We start from the raw sequence: 20,358 nt of genomic DNA on the forward strand, positions 1-20,358 counted from the left end.
CAGTGTAGCTCGTGAAAAGCTACCAGCGACTCGTCTTGAGATCGCACCATCCAGTTGGGGAGCCTCCCCCCAAGGTGGGGGACCCCCCGGCCCCGTTACCATAAAGGCAATTCACTAATTGTTCACTAAATAAACTGCTGTAACAATTTCGCAATAGCAGTTTCACTGTTCACTCGGTTTCTTCTCAGCTCTTCTGCCACTAAAGCTTTCTTCAAAAACGCGTCTGTGGTACGATGTCAGGAAAGGTTGCAAACGCCCTCGCGTTTCAACCTCCCCTTTGGGGAGGGATCGCAATAGTCTCACAAAATCACTCCCACGACCCGGATTACGACCTCACAATTGCACTGTGAGCAGAGAGATGGATTTGTTCGCCACCAATAATCTTTCACGTGTTGAAATTTGGCAGCACCACTATCTTCGAAAGCGAGAAAATCGCCACAGATTAAAAACCACACTACCCCCTTGCCCAGAAGTTGCTTTGGGACAAAGGGGCTTGGAATAAAACTGAATGTCTATCGCTTGTTCAACCGCGCGAAAACGAACAAATGGTATAGAAAAAAACAGGAACACAGCCGCGATTGATTACGGTTATTCCGTATGTACGAAGAGACGAATATAACAACGGAAAACAAAGTAAAAACAATTTAAAACTGTTTGTTGATCGACCGGTTTTGGTTAATAAAAGGATAAACAACTTCACAGTTGGAGATAGCGATCAACGCATCTACATTCAACCATAGCAAGTTGCAAACTGAGATTTTTATATCGGTTTCGTAAGGGTATCAAGAAATCCTTCAGTAATTACTCCAGTACTTATGTCAGGATTCCTCCAAGGGAGGAATGATTCCAGTGATTCCTCTAGGAAAACCTCTAGAGATTTCGCAAGGATTTCCTGTAGTAATGCCTAATGGGATTTCTCCAAAGATTCGTCTAGGAACTATCCCAGGAATTCATTCAGAGATTGCACCCGGGATTCTTCAAGCGATTTCTCCTGATATTCCTAGAAACACTTTCTGAGATTCCTCCAAGAAATCTCCAAGGTTTTCTCCAGTAGTTACATTAGGCCAACCTCTTCAAGGATTACTCTAGATAATTCTTAAGCGATTACTCCAAAAATTTTCCCATGGATTCCTCCAAGGATTTTTCAGGTAGTCCTCTTGAAATACCTTTAGGATTTTTTTCTTCATAGATTCCTCCAAGGATCGGTCCAGAGTTTCTACCAGGAATTCTGTAAGAAATAACATTCACGGGAAAAAAATCTGTGGTAAAAATTACTATTTTAGCTGATTACGCCCATCCTCAAAACTACCTTGGCATTTCAGAACAAATCACTATGTTCACGGTGCATCTTTTTTTTTCTGTCTTTATTAACGAGATTTTTAACCCTGGGCTAGTTCATCTCGGGACCAACGGCTTTACTTCCCTTCCGAAGGAAGTCGTCACTGAAATTTTTAGTGACTATCTCGGGGATGGGATTCGATCCCAGGTCCTCGGCGTGAGAGGCGTGTGTTCTAACCACTTCACCAGATCCGTTTTAAGTTACCTCCCTAAAATGTTAGTTTCTACCGTACAATGTTGTACCATACAAATTACGATTAAATGCGTTCATGTTTACATTCACTTCACACCGATTTACTTTGTGTATCCAGGAGCTTCTAATTAAGTTTCGATTACCAAAACAATCTGAATTAGGTTGTGACATGTTTTATTTCTTAGAAATAGGATTCAATACGGTTTTATTTACAAGCGGACCGGATCCGTTTAGTCTATTCAGGTAGATTTGTTAAATGAAGATCTTCTGTATCCCCATAACAACGGCGTTTGAAATCAGCAATGCTCTTAGGTAAATGGGTATGATCCACTCGCACCGATTGCATCGTGTTACTATGAAGAAAACAAAAAAAAAATAGAAAAGATTAACAGACAAATCGTTTAAATTCAACCTTACCTCGTTTTGCTCAGAATAACACATCCATTCTTCAGTTGCATCGTTAACGAATATAACTTCGACAATCCAAAAAGCTTCTCATGTTCTGTTGTATTAATATCAAAAAGAGTCAATACTTGCTGTTGATCATTTTGAAGAAACCTGAAAAAAATATGTTGTTACTTAATTTATTGTAATTAAGGTGAGGTAATGGGAAAATGGAGGAGGAAGCAAGTAGAGGATAATGATTCTTGACATTGGCTGAGCAAGCCATTAGGGGTAGGCGAAGCAAGAAGGCTGGGGTAAAATGTAAGATTGTTGAAGAAGTTCCCTAAGAAATTAAAAGCAATTCTAAGAATAAATAATAATAAATCTAAAATTGAATGTTTGAAAAATAAATCATTAATTTGTTTGTCTATAACAAATAGCTTTGTAATTTAAGAATTTGGCCGTTAGAAAGAGAGGTCAAAATCCTTTGAAGTTTCGGTTCCAAATTTTGAGAATTTAGCACTCGCGAAATTGGACTTCCTCCCATTTCGGCCGAAGGTCACAATTTAGCGGGTATCTGAGGACATCTCCCAGCCTTGATCGTCCACTTCGTTTCGAACTGTGGTTGATTTACTTGTTTCGCGTTGTGGTTTTTTCTATTAGGTGTGAAACTACATGAAGATTCTAAGTAGGAGTAGCTAATTATCTTTCCCTTTCCCAGTTGCATTTCTTGTAATATCCATTAAATTTTGGAAAATAATAGGTGGAATTAGTGCGTGTGTGCAAACAGAATTAAGGGTAAGAAGATGAATTGGTGCTATGTTTGGGTTTTTTAGTGTGTAGGATTCGTGACAGTAGAAGCCATTGCCGGCACACGACCAACCACTAAACCCCCACTCTTAAGTGTTGTGAGAAACTCAAATTCTCATAACTCACGCTTGAGATTTTTCAAGAGTGAGTTGTCCATCACGCAATTCAGCAGTCAAAAAAACATCTTTTTGACTCAATTTTGAAGCAATTAGTTCTTATTAGTATTGTAGAATTATAGTAATCCTATCTAACGTAAACAACAACATACGGTTTTCATGCGTATTGAAGGGTTTTATAATTGAATCATGTTTTTACGGTTTGAGTGTTATTGAGTGATTTTGCATGAAATACTCAAGCAAAAGATTTGCGAAACAGATCACTAATGAGTTTGCTCTCGTAGGAGAGATCATTGATTGAGATTTGAGTGTGAGTTTGTCAATACTGATCCCACTTTTCGATTTTGGAGGATTCCCGGGGCACACGTGCCCAGAAGAGGATCGCGTCCTAGAAAGGCAGGCCGCCATCACCGTTATCGTCAGCGTCAGCAATTTCATCCGTGTCAGCAACCCAACCGCCAACAAGCGAGGAGACCAGTCTTCCCAAACGAACACCGAACACGTTGGTTCAGGCGGTTTCGTACTCTTCTTGTAGGTACTCTGTTCTCGTGTGCAAACCGAAACGCTCGAACTTGAACCTGCTTCGGTATCGGGTTCGGTTTGATACACTGGTACAGAGACGAAGCGCGTTTGTGATTCAAAATAAGTTGCAAGGTTCCCAGAGGCGACTCGTAACCTCACTTTTTACCTATTCTACGAATCTAAAAATGGTTAATTCAGCAGAATTAAATTATAAACCAAACAGTAAATTATTGAAATCGTCCTTTCTAACAGATCCCTTCTCAATGGATGCAAATTTGTTGCTAAAATTCAAGAATTTTTATTCGTAGAACAGGTAGATTTGAGGTTAGGGAATCGCCATTGGTTCAAACCAAAGTTGCACATCGATTCTGTTCATGGGAAGACTGGAGGAGACGATCGAACGCACGTGCCGTGTTCGCGCTAAGTCCGCGGATCCAGTGAGGACCAACGAAATGGACCGTTGATCGCATCCGTGATCGTGTGCAGGCCGGAGTAGATGCCCATGTAGATCCGTGTCCACCACTAGTCCACCCTCACCATCCGTAAAACCACCCGCAACTCGTTAGTCCATGGTAGAGTAAGTAATAAGCATGCATGCTAAACGTTTGTGTCATCTATGCGCATGAGACTACGGTACAACTCTTCCGATTCTTGGAATTTGTATTTGGAACTTTAGTAATATTGATGGCCTTTAACCTCTGCCGAAAAATACAACGGCTTATTTAACGCAGCCAGTCAGCTTTCTTCCCAAGTTTCTTCAAATTAACTCTTCCCTTGAAGGGTCTCAGGCCGGGCAAACTGCTTGGCCCTGTTTGTAACATTCGCTGACCCACACTCATTCTGATAAAGAAACAAAGGCGAATATTTTTTTTTTATTCTATGTGCTATGTTTGCAACCAAAGGGGTGTTCAATGGTCTAATAGATTATAGTTAGGTTGTTAAAGGCTGCATTATCAGAAAATGTGAAAGTTATTACCAATTTTATGAAAAACATAAATCACTGGTTGGTTGGTTACAATTTAAAAAGGAAACGGAAATCAGCCATGAATGTAGTGTATATTGGTCTGAAAATTGTTAGAATTCATACAAAAACCCGATGATTCCATAATACACCTAACACTCCCTTACTCGATATTCCGTATCTCGATATCGAGTTAGAGAACCATAGTAACAGTTGGTTTACATGGCTAACTCGATGGTCCCTTGGATCGCAGTTGCACTGGTTTTGTGTTCTGTAACTCGATACCTCCCTACCTCGATGGTCCCTTCAATATCGAGTAAGGGAGAGTTGACTGTATTTCCAGGATTTTTATCAACTTTTCCTTACGGTGATCAAAATGCTCCAGCTTAACCCACCCTAATTAAATGGATAAGTTTTTATCTTATCTATATTGGAAATAGGGAACGGCTCACTAGTGGCTATCACAATGAAAACCTTTCATAAACATTTATGTATGCATTATTCATAGTTCATATTTTACATACCTTGCTAAAAGTTCATTTGCACTGGAAATAATAGAAAAACTTGGTCGTTCCTCGCGTATCCTTCTGCACCCGGCTCGTATTTCTCGAATATCAGTGAACATATCTTGAGACGGAAAGAAATCATTGGGACCTTCGGTATTGAGCTCCACTCGACTTGTAGATGGATGTCCAGTAATGGTGATAACTGAATTTTGTTGATCCAATGGTAGATCCTCTGATGATCCAGGGGAATATTTCAACCCACCATGGGAAGGCTGCGCTGTTGCTTCTATATCGTCGTAGCTTGTTAGTTTACGAATAACGTTGTCATCTGTAGACATCAAAGTATCATCATCCTGAATGTCGTCCTGTTGTTTAATTTGCGGAAGGGATGGTTTCATTACACGAGTTTTGTTTGCTCGCTTAAAATCGTTTTTGGAAGCGAAATTAACCATCCCTTCGTTTCCAGGCCAATCGGTTAGCTCATCATCGCCTTCGTGATCAGATTCGTTAGTATTAACGGTTTCTGAATCACTTGAACTCAATGAACTTGAGCTCAACAAATCGCTTAGATTACAACTCATCCGGTCGTCAAACTGCACCTGCATCATTTCCTGCTTCAGATTTTGTTTAACTTTATGTGATTTTGAAGTTCGTTTGCTTTTCATACGACGTGACTGAATATCACATACAGGCTCCAAGCTATTTGTCTTTTGTTTCGTTGAATGCAGCGTTTGCGTTTGCGACTTGGTAGTGTTGTCTGTGTTCAGTATTAAAGCTGGTATATCTGTAGGAAATGTCTGGATACTTTTGGAAGTGATTTCGTTTTCGTCCGAACAGCACATTGAATCGAGCCTACTCTCGTTAGGTTGCATCACGGCTCCGTCAACTACATCTACCTTTTTACTGGACGGCGTAGAGAATTGAAAACACAGTTTCAGGTTCCTATCCGATGTCTGAGACATTTTTTCTATCTTGGAAATAATACTCCTGTTCAACGAGACACCAGAGGAGAAAGATGCAGCTCTATTGCGTGTTTTTCCCTCAAGGTATGATGAAGATTTTGGAGAAAATAAATCTCTTTGTCTTGGAACGCTACTCGAGTGCTGTTTATATGTTTCGTAGTCAAAATATCGATCACGATGACTTCGCTTCCTTTTTCCACAGAAAAATAGGCTGCTTCTGCAAATAAATAAACATAAATGTATTTTTATAATCAAAATCCACTTCCTTTTGATAACGCTTACTAAAGGTTTATTTTGTCGGTACCTATTCAAACAGACCGGACTAGATAGATATTTTGTGAGTCATTGAAAGAGGTACTCTGACAATAACATATACTAAAACCAGCTTTGGGTAAAACATACCTGAGGGTTTCATGATTGAATGCTCGTTTCTTCACAATGGCTGGAAAAATGGAACTGTTTGAAACAGCAGTCGTTGAGAGCGTTGGTTCATACCCTACTGCCATCCTCTTGAATTTTCGCTTTCGTCGAATATTTGGTCTATAAAAGGTGAAATCAAATCAGTTTGCTTCATAAATATATTTTTTAGATTATTGCTGGGCAGTGATAGTCATTTAGTGGTTGAGATTCTCTGTAGGAGCAATTTTTCGAAAAGGATTTCGGTATTGGAAATTGTCTATTATAGCATCCAAACTTACCTTGCAGGACTGAAATTTTCATTGAATGAATCCGATTCGAAATTCCCTGGCATGTGCGGGGTTTGTCGCGATCGGAATGCAAAAGCAAGGGCATGTCGATCATCAGAATCACTTTGAATGTGATTGTTGGCTCCACTGAGTTGTGGCGAGTTTTGGCTAGTATTTATTTCCAATTGATCTGCTGGGCTGCTAGAGCTATCTTCCGTGGGCTGAGGAGCACAAGCTGAAAAAAATAATGGAATAAGTTTCACTTGTTTTTTTATTATATCGGAAATTAAGACTTATAAACTGATTGTGTCGACAAATAAGGGTGACGATGACTGATTCGTTCACCACACTGGGGGACCACGCGTTCAGGCAAATGACATTTAGGGAACCGACATTAGCCCGGCGCCGTATGCGACAGAAGAAAGGGAAGAAGTGGTGAACAAACAAAGAGCTGGAGGAAATTTCGTAATCATTTGCGACAAATATAGCTCCAAACCCGATGGTATCCCAAAAATCGGCAATCATCGTGGATTAAGACATGTTCAAATCACGACGCAACACTACATAGATCAAGGAATCTTCCAGAATGTATGGAGGCGATAGGAATTGGTGATACCACCAAAGGCGGGAAAACAAACAGCTGACCGTCGGCGTATAGACCTATATGTCTGCTGAATAAGACGGGCAAGTTATTGTAGAGGTTAATATATATCTACTTTACTATGAATATAAAAATTTACACTCTTTGTTGTCTCTATATGAACATTCAACCTAAATAGAGACTGCAAAACGTGGGCTGTGTTCAAGTTTGTATTTTTCCCTGATCGATATATGCAAAATGAGTTAGGGGCAATGGGGGCAATATGAACATACGGGGCAATATGAGCCACCCCGGTTTTGACCTCAAGAACAGTATTTTAATGTCTAGTGTCATTATGATCTGCTTGAGGATGCCTCAAATAGCCACCACAATAAAAACCGTAAGAATATTCGTTTGAACACTCAAGATATGTACAAAAATGTACCAATTTGTCCTTCGTCATGAAAAGCTTATAATTTTGGCGGTTTTTAATTAAGCCTGTAAGACAATTATATTTATAATTCCGGTAAATTTTACCAATCCATTGAAACTTCTGATCATAATGAACAGTTTGTGAGCGAAATTAGAATTGTTCCTAAACAAAGTTATTGAAAAACAATATATTATTTTCAAGATGAAGGGGCGGGGCAAAATGAGCCACCAAGATTTAAGCAAAACAAACGATATTTTGAACATAAAAATGAATTGCCTAAATATATCAGATTATTTTTTACTGCATAGTCATCTTTCTGCACCATTACAAGTGGAACACTTTGCTAGAAAATACGTTGAACCAAGTATCGCAATTTGGTACTAGTATTACATGGTCTGTTTACTATGTATTATGTATCTTTAAAAAATAAGCCGCTAAAATCAATAACTTCAAGCAAAGATAATACAATTTCCTTTCCAATAATGCACTCTTCACCACTAACTCTTCTCTATACTGTTTTGAATAAAAATCATTCGATTTAATGAGGTGGCTCATTCTGCCCCGTAGGGTGGCTCATAATGCTCCATATGGTTGGTGACCACGTAGAAAAACATGGTTTTCCAAAAAGTTCCTGAAATAATTTGCAAGTTGATGTTAACATTAATTATCGACGTAACATGGAAGATAACATTTTATGGTATAAGTCACTTGCATTTAAACCAAAATTTTTGCTGTTTTTCTATGCATTCCATGACGTTTTCCTTAGGCGGCCCATATTGACCCGATCACCCCTATCTATGCGGTGGTGCTAAATGAATATGGCTTATTCAATACATTTTGGGCAGCCCAATTGAAGTATTTTTTAGGAAATCAATTAATGCAAAAGTGTAAAATTGTAAGGGATTTGGGCGTAAGTTTAGATTCAAAACTTACTTTTGTAGAACATTACAATTTTATAATAAACAAACCAAACGGTATGCTTGGCTTCGTTACGGGGTTCAGCAATAATTTTCAATAGCCAAACTATACTATTGTATATTACATATAAGGCCAATTCTGGAATGCTGCCACCTAGTTGGAACCCATACCTTCCCATACACGAAGAACGTTGTTCAATATTGTGCTTAAAGGTGTCATGCGAAGACTTAACAGTCGAGGCACGATTTTCACGATATCCGGACAATTCATTTGCTTCGCGAACGACATGGATATTATTGGGAGAAAATTTCAAACGGTGGCACAATTGTTCACCCGCCTGAAACGCGAAGCAACAAGAGTCGGACTGGTGGTAAATGCGTTGAAAACAAAATAGTATCAGTGCACCGGTTTCCGCTCATTTAAGGGAAGTTATGTTTTCAAATGTTTATTTTAAAAACATTTTAGTCGATCAAAAATAATGTTACGAAATATGTCACGATGTAGCGCAAAGTATAGGTAATCATCGGCAAATTAAAGTGAATTGGAAAAACGTTTATAAAAAATATTTATTTGCGTGTGTTGCTGCTTCTAACTGTTCCTATTTCAATATAAAAAAATAATGAGCGGAAATAGATGCATGAACAACTACTGGTGCACTGATGCTACATGCTGGTAGGCGGAACTAAGCGCGACAGAGCCCGCCTAGGAAACAGGGTCAGGATAGACGGAAATACCTTTGAATTTAGTTAGTCGTGAAATCCGAAGGCGCATCGTCAATGGGCTCCAGGAGAAACTGCTCGGTGTACAAAACGCTCATAAGACCGGTAGTCCTCTACGGGCAGAATACGTGTACTATGGTCAGGAGGACTTGCAAGCACTCGGGGTTTTTGAACGCCGAACGAACTTCGGCGGCGTGCAGGAGAACAGTGTATGGCGGCGAAAAATGAAACACGAGCGCTACTACGACGAACCCAGTATCCTTAAGGTGACAAAAGCTGGAAGGATACGCTGGGCAGGGCATGTTGCAAGAACACCGGACAACAGCCCTGTGAATGGTCGCTTTGAATCCGGTCGGAACAAAAAGGCGTGGGGCGCAGCGAGCAAGGTGGATTGACCAGGCGCACCAAGACCTGGAGAGCATGGGTCGCAATCGAGGATGGAGAGAAGCGGCCATGAACCGAGTGAATTGGCGAAATATTGTTGGCGTTGGGTTATCAAGTTAATTTATGTAGAAAAAAATAAATAAAATAGAATAACAGATTTTATTGATTAACTTACGCAAATTTCCCGTTGACCGTGTGCGCCTTCGCATTCCCCATCGATGCTTGGTTTCGCCACACCGAGATGTCTCCTCCAGAGCAAGTGTTAAATCATGCGAGAACTGTTCCATTTTAGGATTCCTTAAAAAAATAAGATGTATATGTATCTATACGTACACGATCGTATAAATTGTATGTTTAAGTCATTGAAGCGTGCAATGATTACGATTGAGAGTGTTTAAGTTCTTTGTCTGTATTATGAGTGTGTATATTGAACTACAGTGAGAGGCAAAATAAAGTGCCCACCTTACCAGTTTTCGAATTTCTCTCATTGATTTGGTTCAAATTAAAGTTAACACACCTAAATCTTTTGTGATATTTTATTTTTGATGTTCTTTTAAAGTTGCACTTACGAAATTTTGATAAAAAAAAGAATTTTACTTAAAGAAAAAGAAAATCAATTTGTATTGAAAAAAAAGTAGTGACAAAAATAAGTGCCCACTTCCTTCTTGGCCCCAGAAAAGATGATTTAAGAAAAATAAAAAGCAATTTAATAGTTAATGTGTCCTCCTTTGGCCTTAAGGACTTGCTGGAGGCTCTTCGGCATGCTTTTCACCAGGTTTTGTAGGTGTTGTGGATCTAGTTCTTCCCAGGCGCGCTCCAAGGCTTCAAAATAATTATTTTTGTTGGTAACACCAGTTTTTTCAACCCTAGCATCGAGAATCGCCCACAAATTCTCGATGGGGTTGAGGTCTGGGCTTTGTGGAGGCCATTCCAGCGGTTTAATCCGACAAGACCGGAAGAAAGACTTGGTCTTCTTTCCAGTATGCTTCGGGTCGTTGTTCTAGAGAAATATGAATTTCTCTTCAAGGCCCGTCTGGATCAGCGAAACCTCCAGATTTTCCAGCAAGATGTTAATGTAGGAATCTGCCGTCATTATTCCGTCGATTTTCACGACGCTTCCTACTCCACTCCATGAAAAACACCCCCAGACCATCACATTTCATCACATCACACTTCCATGCGTCACCGTTCCTTGGATGTGGCGCTCCTGAAGCTCGAGCTGTCTAACCGAGAGCGGCGGGCTCGTGTGTGATGCAGAGCACCACATCCAAGGAACGGTGAAGCATGGAGGAGGAAATGTGATGGTCTGGGGGTGTTTTTCATGGAGTGGAGTAGAAAACCTCGTGAAAATCGACGGAATAATGATGGCAGATTCCTACATTAACATCTTGCTGGAAAATCTGGAGGTTTCGCTGATCCAGACGGGCCTTGAAGAGAAATTCATATTTCTCTAGAACAACGACCCGAAGCATACTGGAAAGAAGACCAAGTCTTTTTTCCGGTCTTGTCGGATTAAACCGCTGGAATGGCCTCCACAAAGCCCAGACCTCAACCCCATCGAGAATTTGTGGGCGATTCTCGATGCCAGGGTTGAAAAAACTGGTGTTACCAACAAAAATAATTATTTTGAAGCCTTGGAGCGCGCCTGGGAAGAACTAGATCCACAACACCTACAAAACCTGGTGAAAAGCATGCCGAAGAGCCTCCAGCAAGTCCTTAAGGCCAAAGGAGGACACATTAACTATTAAATTGCTTTTTATTTTTCTTAAATCATCTTTTCTGGGGCCAAGAAGGAAGTGGGCACTTATTTTTGTCACTACTTTTTTTTCAATACAAATTGATTTTCTTTTTCTTTAAGTAAAATTCTTTTTTTTATCAAAATTTCGTAAGTGCAACTTTAAAAGAACATCAAAAATAAAATATCACAAAAGATTTAGGTGTGTTAACTTTAATTTGAACCAAATCAATGAGAGAAATTCGAAAACTGGTAAGGTGGGCACTTTATTTTGCCTCTCACTGTATCTGCGTTGATTATTATTATGCGTTCCCTTTTTGTTGGAGATTCTGTATTATGTTCGATTTTCTAAGAGACTATCCATACTAGTGGTACTCTGGCTGAAGTACCATATCAAGTATTTTAATCAAGGATACGAGCCACACCAAATAGACTAACATGTTTCTTACGAGATCCTGGGGATCCCTAGCTAGGTCTAGGAGCTTCCGAACTGCATTCTGGAGAATCCCTGTGGGGTCCTAGGTTTTTCTAGCAGGCTTTCAACGGATTTTCAACGATATTTAGTGAAATCTGGGGATTCCTAGCGGACTTTATCGGTTTTTTGTTGGAATAAAGGTAGTGTCGCACCTCAGGTAGAAGAATCGTCGGTAGAGAAGCATGCATCGTCGTAGGTAAAAGTGAGGAAGATTCGTCGAGAGAGGTATGATGTTTGGATAAGTGTGATTGAATTACAAATATATACCTGGTTTGTATAAAGAGAGTTGCAGCTGCTGATTGAGATATCAGTCAGTAGCTGTCTAGTTGAAGGATAAATCTACTGTATAGAGCTTAGTGACATTTGAACACACGTAGACTAGCATACGCTCGTCATACACAGTTTGTTTATGTTTTCCTCAAAGAAACTTGCACACGCTTTCCAGACTCATCAAAATGCATATGGAAATATTACCCAATTTGAAAAATTTATACACGGATTCTGGGTGTTTTTCGAGACAGAGTGCATATTGTTTTCCTCTAAGGTTCACAACTACATCTACACTAGGGCACCCATACCATCGGGCGTGAAAACCACTATTGTATTTCTTTATAATTTGCAATCGGACGCAATGCAATGTGGACAGGCTAGCCTCGGCAGGATCTGCGTGATCTTAGTGGACTAGCTTTTCAACATTCTTATGGGATTCTTAGAATATATATTTGGTTACTGGGGATGCTGCGTGAAACCTAACGATTCCAAGTAAACTCCCGAGATTTATAAGACGTTCTGTAAATTTCTACTGTGGATTTCTTATTATTCCTAGAGTATTTCTGGCAAAATCTTGAAGATTCATAACAGGTTTCCAGAGGAACTTGGGGACTGCAAATGGAATGGCCGTAGCCTGAAATTACTAGACTTCTGAAAATTTCTATCGGAGACTTCAGAATTTTTGAGCAATATCTCATTTTTGCCAATGGATCATTGAAGGTAGTTTTTGTCAGTGCTCAACGCATCAAAACAAAGGCGCCACTGTATATGGGATTTAACATTGTGACAGCACTGCTGTTCTGTCAAACACACAAGGCTACGGTGGCGCTATCTATGCTTTGCATAGCGGCTGTTTTGGTTATTTTAATGATCCATTGATGATTACAATAGGGTAATGACTGTTTATTTTGTTCTTAAACGCTAACAGTTGGCGCCAGTGGCAAAAATTACAGACAAAAACCATTCGAACATTCAGTTTCTCTTACCGGCCGTCGAGCGGCGACACTGATGTTTGTATTTCACTCACTGATCGCGCTACGCTGGATTCTCAAATTTCTCAAACTTTCAACACAAGCGCATGGAAGAATGGTGGTCGGAGAACTGTCAAAACGTATGAAAAAAAAAATGAAAAACGTAAATTGCTTGCAATTAGGAAACTGGATCAAAAAAGTAATCAAGTGTAAAGTGAATACATAACGTTTTGTGTTTAGTTCAACTTCCGCGGTGTTTTATTTGCTTCAAGATCTCGTTTTTACTACCATTGAAAAAGAGCCATCTATTGCCTTTTCAGTTTTGAATATCGCTCTATTACAGCTCTTGGACATATGTCAATGTCTATAAGAACCCTAAGCGGGTTTCTGATAATTCTAGGCGGGTTCCTGTGGATTCCATGTGAGGTGCTTCAGAGTCGTGTTCCTGTGAATTCCTTAAAATCACCTATGAATCATTCCGAGCTCTTGAGGTTTCATGGCAAAATCCTGTAAATTTCCATTGATTTCTTATGACGGATTTATGACATATACGTGTATAGCTCATCTTCTAAAGCCAATTCAAAATTGAAATGACAAGGAACTTATCTGTGTATTCAACGAAATAACGGATCGCATTTATAGATCATGAGGATTCCATGCGGACTGTAGGTCGCAGGTTGAGCACCACTGTTCTATACCATTTTGAAATCTCTATAAATTTTACATCCATGTTTATATGGAAAATCCTATATAAAACTTAATCAAAACTCTATTATGAAAATTACCATAATTTTTGTGTACAGTAATTGCAAGACAAGAGCAATTGTCAGAGATTAAATTTAAAAATAATTCGGTTTTGCGATACCCAGATTCAGAACAATTTATTTTTCATTATATTTCTGTGTTCTTAGGGATGGTATACAAATTATATCACGCTAAATTTCAATTTCGGCGAGCCTCGTTGGATAAATGTACAACTCGTGCTGAAAAAAACATCATTTTGAAACTTGTTGCATTAATAACTAAAATAAGCCCTTAATTTATAAAATGGATAGATCTATTGAAAAATTTGTGTTGCATATATTTTTTCTTGAGAATCATATCGTCAAAAAGATGAATAACTATTTGATTAAGGTACCGCGGGGCAAGTGGGTAAATGGGGTAAGTGAAAACAATTGATATATTTTATTGAATATGTGAATTAACGTTTTAAACTCATGCGTAAACCTTTGAGGCCATTGAGAACATTACGATAGGTAAGAAATTTCTGAGATTTTTCAGCCATTATTGCATAATAGAGCGAAAAATTGTTAACCTGTCAATTGTTACTCCGTAACAAGTTGGCGGCGTACAATCTTATTTTAATATTTTCAGTGGAAAAGTTGCGGAAAATAATTTCCTGTACCACTTCTTAGTGGTCCTCAGTGACAGTTTCAAACTGCAATAAAAAAAGTTTTAGAATTAATTCGACGTAGACCTAAAAATAACTTAATTTATACACCGTCAATTTTCCTATCAGGTGGGACAAGTGAAAAGTTTCTCATTAGAGATTGAATTTGTGTTTTCTCTTTAAGTAGCCATAAGTAAACATGGTTCGCAATTATCATAGAAAAACATAACGTGCTGATAATTCAAGAAACACTATACTCAAGCGTTAAAAGCTATTAGAAATTATGAAACTTCTCTAAAAGATGTTGCCAAACATTACAATATTAATATGTTTACTTCGGGCAGCCAATTAAAAGGAAGACGTTGACTAAAAAGTTGCAATATTAGAGAACACACGGAAATCTCGTGGAATGTCTATGTAAAGCTAGTTCGAAACATAAAAATGGGGTATAGGTCTATCCACATAAAAAAGATTCTAAATACGTTATTGAAGGATTCCGTTTGATTTCTCCCGAAGAGTTATCCGACGTCATATCCGACTTTTTCAAAAACAAATAACGAGCGGTGGAAATTCTATAGAGCAGAAATGCAATTGCTATCCTATAATGTAAGAACTAACATTGGAAATGTTGTAGTTATAATGTTGTCGAATCATTTCAACTAACATAACTGAACAGAAGAAAACTCAAGTGAAAAGAATAACATTTTCTTTGTTTACATGTTACTTATGTTATTGTTCATTGGGAAGCCTTAAAAAATGTTAAAGCTAATAGAAATCGTGAATATAACTGTTTGTTTTTTGAATTTATTGTTCCAAACGGTAAACTTTTCACTTGCCCCACTTTTCTCTGAATATAAACACTATTGCCTAGTTCTTCACACATGCATTATTAAAATATTTATAATGACAGCGAGTGGAGAAGAATGGATCGAAGTGATTTTTTCTTGATCGTAGCGCTAAATCGTAGTTTGAATAGTAATGACTCTACAGCAACAAAAATAATGAAAAATTTAAATTGAATATCTTTTTATTACTTAGTAATGATAACAGATGGTATATGGTAATAACAATAAATTTGTAATTTTGATGAAAATTTGATAGAGAAAAGTGATATAATGGAAAGCATATCAGAAGTTATTACAAAAGTTGATGAGTGATAATCGGTGATATACGTGATAGTGTCGAAAATAAAAGTGTCGATAGTGAGTGATGAAATGAGGACCTTTTAATAAAACTATTTCGTTCTTCACTCTAACCACTCTAGTAGTATTTCAGGCCTTATCATAGTTTGATAGTGTCTGAACTACTAGACTGCAAAACTACGGTAAGGGCAGGGCTGGTAGCAGTTATACAGCAAAATAATAGTGACTCTAGTGACCAAAATGATCAAAATAGTGACCAAATAGTGACCAAAAAGTGACCTAGAAGTGACTTCAAAATTACAAGTATTAGTCATAAAAATGACTTGAAATGAAAATAAGTTGTATGTGAAATGAAAATACGTTATTTGTGTAACCAATCTACATATTGGGTGCATTTAGAATGTAAAGAACTGCAGTAATTTCAAATCTTAAGCAATAAGCTATCCGGAATGAGACAAAAAGATGGCGCATTGGAGATTTCACACATCATTTTTTTATACTAGACGATCATTAACTTGATATAGGTTACTATTTTATATTTCTGATTTCAGTCAAAAATTAAAAATCAAATACATGTACTACGATACTCGTGATAGAATGTTTAGAATAATTCCTGTTCATGATGAACTTACAGGCAAAAATTCATTGAAGATTTTGAAGTAGAGATGCAAAACGAATTACTAGAAGCATTTCTCAACAAATCTGTGGAATAAATCGGTGGAAAAATGTTAGTTGAAGACAAAACTGTGGTGAAAATCGTGAATGTATTTCAAAGTATTCTGAAAAAAAAAATCCTTACAGAATTACAAGTTCAAAAATGAACGAAAAATTAAAACTCAAGCTAAATTTTCGACAGAATTTTTGTAAAATTAAACCATTTCTTCCAAATAAACAACGGTAACTCTAGAACAACACTGATTATTGGCGAACTCGAGACAAACCAAATTCGATGAATGTCTTGCAAAAAGATTTAACTTGCATAAAGAAATAACTAAATTAGGTTTTGAAAACAATCATATCACTCAGTGGCGACTCGTAACCACACGTTCTATCTGATCTACAACCCTTAAAATTACTAATTTTGAATACTTAGATCATAAAGCAAACAATAAACGATATAAATTGGATATGTGTTGCTCCATGAACAGGTGGATTTGAAGTTAGGGTCACTGATACCATCATTTATTAATTATTATCGTCCAATAAAAATGTTCAAGAATTCATTATAGTAACGTGTTTTTTTTTTGTATAGAAAGAGTTGACCATAGTCGCGTATAAAACTGCCAATGGATAATCAATGAAAACATGTATAGTTTATATGTTGGAATATCTAATGTAATATTTGCAATGGTTCCTAGCAAAACTAGTACTCGCTATTGAAATCCTGGACGAGTTTATGACAAACTCTTTGAATTTTTGTTATTATTTCTTATGATGTTCTTTCAGGAGGCAGGTTTAGGATTCCTTCTATAACCGTAGATTACTGCAGAAAGTTCACTGGTAATTTATTCAGCATGTCTGTTAGATATTAGTCCGCTTTGTGTCAAAATTTATCAAAATATTAGGCGTTGCAAGAAAAATTTTGATTCCTGGAAAATTGAAACACTCAGGCTACTAAATTTTCCAGGCTTAACATCTAAGTCAGCCTTGCTCGTCGTTAGGTGTGATTGTTTTGATTGGCGTGACAATCAGGAACAAATTTAGAGATCACATCGACGACGGTGAATTGTATGCTATGAACACACGAAGCATTATTTCAAATTTGCATCCAGGCGTCAAACAAAAAGTGTGATAATTTCATAAACATCTAAGTACTGAGAAGTCCGCTGTGGGGCGCAGTTCTACTAATATAATTTCGCCTACGTTCGTGTTTAAAGTTTTCAATTGAAATGGGAATGGGATTTGAGCCTATTTCTTCTATAAGTAAAAATGTGAGCCACTATTCGATTCGGTATTCATGTTTTACGAACTTTAACAGAAAAGCTCCCCATGATGAGTTCATGAAATCAATGCCCCATTTCCCGTATACTGTCTCCATCTACGCGATTCCAATTGGCGTCCCCCATAGGTGCCTAAGAGCATTGGAATTGATTGGAAGGCTCAACCAACGATGGGAAAAGTAGTTATTGATTGATGTTTTTTTTTCTCAATCAGCCTTCAACGCACACTATGTGATTTTTGTTCTGTGCGGAGATAGCCCACTGCGCGTTATTTCCGCGAGCCTATCCAAATTTTTAAATTTCCCCGCAATATGTCGGACAAAAATTTCTTCCCGAAGTCGCTTCCTAAGTTTTGCCAGAATCTCTCCAAAACTTTTCCCAGCAAATTTTTACATTTTCCGTTGGACATGTATATGAAATATTCACCTGAATTCTTCCAGAAAGTAAGTAGGGAGTCTCTATTTTACTTGAGTCAAGAATCTTAACACTTTTATTTCAAAATCACACTATAGTTGCCTTGATAATGATAAATATCTATTTCTTTTTGATTATGTTTGAAGAGCTATCCCTGCCTTAAATTTCATTATCATCAGATCACGAAAAAAGTGACTTTAGTGACCATTTTCCTGAAAAAAGTGACTTTAGTGACTTTTTGTCTATAATGGTAACTTTTTAGTGACCAGGTCGAAAAAAGTGACCAAGTCACTAAAAAGTGACTTACTACCAGCCCTGCGGTAAGGGCTGATTGCTGCTTGGGTACACAGTGACCATTTGAGCAACATTGCTTAGGAACGTCTGTGTGATGAACGCAATAGAGGCTTCTTCTTCTTCTTGACATTACGTCCTCACTTGTACAAAGCCTGCTTCTCAGTTTAATGTTGTTATGAGCACTTCCACAGTTATTAACTGAGAGCTTATGCCACAAAAGTTCAATCCAATGGACGCAGTGGCTTAACCTTCACAACAAAAAAAAACTGAGAGCTTTCTTTGCCAAAATTGCCATTTTTGCCTTCGTATCTCGTGTGGCAGGTACGATATTAGGCCTCTGCATTGTTTTGATTTTGTATGGGATTTTGACGTTTACTGGCCTTGTTGTTTACTAATTTCATGGAAGAGTGAAAATGATTTTTGTGAAGAGCCCTATACTCTATGGCCAGAGAAGTCAAGGAAATTTCCATTACGAAAAGATCCTGGACCGACCGGGATTCGAACTCAGACACCTTCAGCATGGCTTTGCTTTGTAGCCGCGGACTCTAACCACTCGGCTAAGGAAAGCAATAGAGGCTTATAAATGCAAATGCTGGGAAAAATCTAAGGGCAGATCAAAAGTGCCAAATTTTCCGAGAAACAGAAAACTATTTCCCGGAAAACGGAAATCCCGGGAAAATTGCTAAACTCGCGACTGGTGTAACAGCCCTGCTATTACTCCAGATACATGATAGTTTCAACACTTCATATTTTCTAAAATATGTCAATATTTAGGTTTTGGACATTGATATACGATATAAATTACCGTGCATGGGTCCTCCATAACAAGACGGATACCCTAGTTGAAAGTGATAATATTTGGACGATTCAAACGCATTCAATAATTTGACCCATTACGTGTCATATACCCTACACTCATGCTGACATATGTATTTTGAACAATTATTGCGGTAAAATTCAGGTGGTGCTCAAAATATGTACCTGCAATGTATTCAAGTATAACTCAATTACCCTATACTCAAAATTTTGTGATTTTAGGAAGGCAACCATGATGACCCTCATGACTTTTGAAACGGACGGAAGCATTTAATTACCATTTAATACTTTGCGATGGTTCAAACTGGTGGCCAAAATGTAGATGTTATTTCAATCTTCGATAAATATTATAACACTGACCGTCAATGTTCAAAAACTTATAAAATCTGTGACATTATTTGACTTGCACAAGAAATTGCACTAACTTGTTTACTGTTTATAAAAGTTTTGACACGACACTGAACCAAAGTATTCAGTAACGAGGTACACTCTATCAAGTGCGACTATGACGTCATAGGCGACTACTATAAAAATTCTACGCGAAGAATTTTGCACTCAGACAGTTAGTTGGCATTTAACGCAAAGCGCATGCTGATATTTGTACTCGATGAGAATTGTTATTATTTCTGCTTCATGTGATCTCACCCTAAAAGCCATTAGTAAGGGGCCGTTCAAATATTACGTAACGCAACAGGGAGAGGGAGGGGGTCTCACAGAATGTTACGGTCCATACAAAAAAATAAAATTTTCCATACAAAAGCTGTTATGTGGGGGTGGGAGGGGGTCTAAAATTGACATTTTTTGCGTTACGTAATATTTGAATGAACCCTAAACGAGTATGTAGTAGAGATGGTCGGGTTTCACTTTTTTCAAACCCGAACCCGAATTATTTTATTCTTCAAACCCGGACCCGACCCGAACCCGAGACAATAATTGAAAAGCAAACCCGCACCCGATCCGAACCCGAAAAATTTTCACTGTTCAAACCCGAACCCGACCCGAAACCCGAAAAAGTTTTCTAAGAGAAACCCGAATAAAACCCGAGCTCCAAAAGATAATAAATTCATTGTTTCCGATGCATAGAAACGCTTTCAAGTTGTTACTCTGTTCACAATTCTCATCGAATCCGACCCGACCCGAAACCCGAGACCCGACCATCTCTAGTATGTAGCTTGTAGTTACCGAACAAACCAATGGATTTACACGTTATTCAAGAATGGTACGATGGAGAGAAGATCCTCCTATATCTCCCAGTGGTGATAGTTTTCATCCCGGTCCATTCATTTGCTCAGAAATGCACGGAGCTGCACACTCGGTTACCAATGGCTTTCAGTGCGAGATCATAATGGCCGGTACGCTGATCATAAGTACTGTGCAAAAGGATAGGAAAAGAAACGGT

The 20,358-nt window shown here is 38.1% G+C and overlaps 1 protein-coding gene across 2 annotated transcripts; it reads right to left on the bottom strand.

The window, feature by feature from the left end:
• Window positions 1-1,688: 1,688 nt before the first annotated feature.
• On the bottom strand, window positions 1,689-19,417 carry LOC5568991. Of its 2 annotated transcripts, none has more exons than XM_021853882.1 (7): window positions 19,238-19,417; window positions 9,688-9,809; window positions 6,491-6,713; window positions 6,195-6,332; window positions 4,849-6,009; window positions 1,949-2,089; window positions 1,689-1,884 (listed from the first exon to the last, which is right to left on the bottom strand). In XM_021853882.1, the coding sequence occupies exons 2-7, from the start codon at window positions 9,797-9,799 to the stop codon at window positions 1,767-1,769; spliced, it is 1,893 nt and encodes a 630-aa protein (XP_021709574.1). In that variant the 5' UTR covers window positions 9,800-9,809; window positions 19,238-19,417; the 3' UTR covers window positions 1,689-1,766. The 2 variants fall into 2 exon arrangements, with proteins under 2 accessions (XP_021709574.1, XP_021709575.1); XM_021853883.1 differs by lacking the exon at window positions 19,238-19,417 and adding an exon at window positions 12,979-13,002 and having other exon boundaries at window positions 1,697-1,884.
• Window positions 19,418-20,358: the final 941 nt, after the last annotated feature.

This window comes from Aedes aegypti, chromosome 3 (genome assembly GCF_002204515.2).
Source record: "Aedes aegypti strain LVP_AGWG chromosome 3, AaegL5.0 Primary Assembly, whole genome shotgun sequence".
Taxonomy (NCBI): Eukaryota; Metazoa; Arthropoda; class Insecta; order Diptera; family Culicidae; genus Aedes; species Aedes aegypti.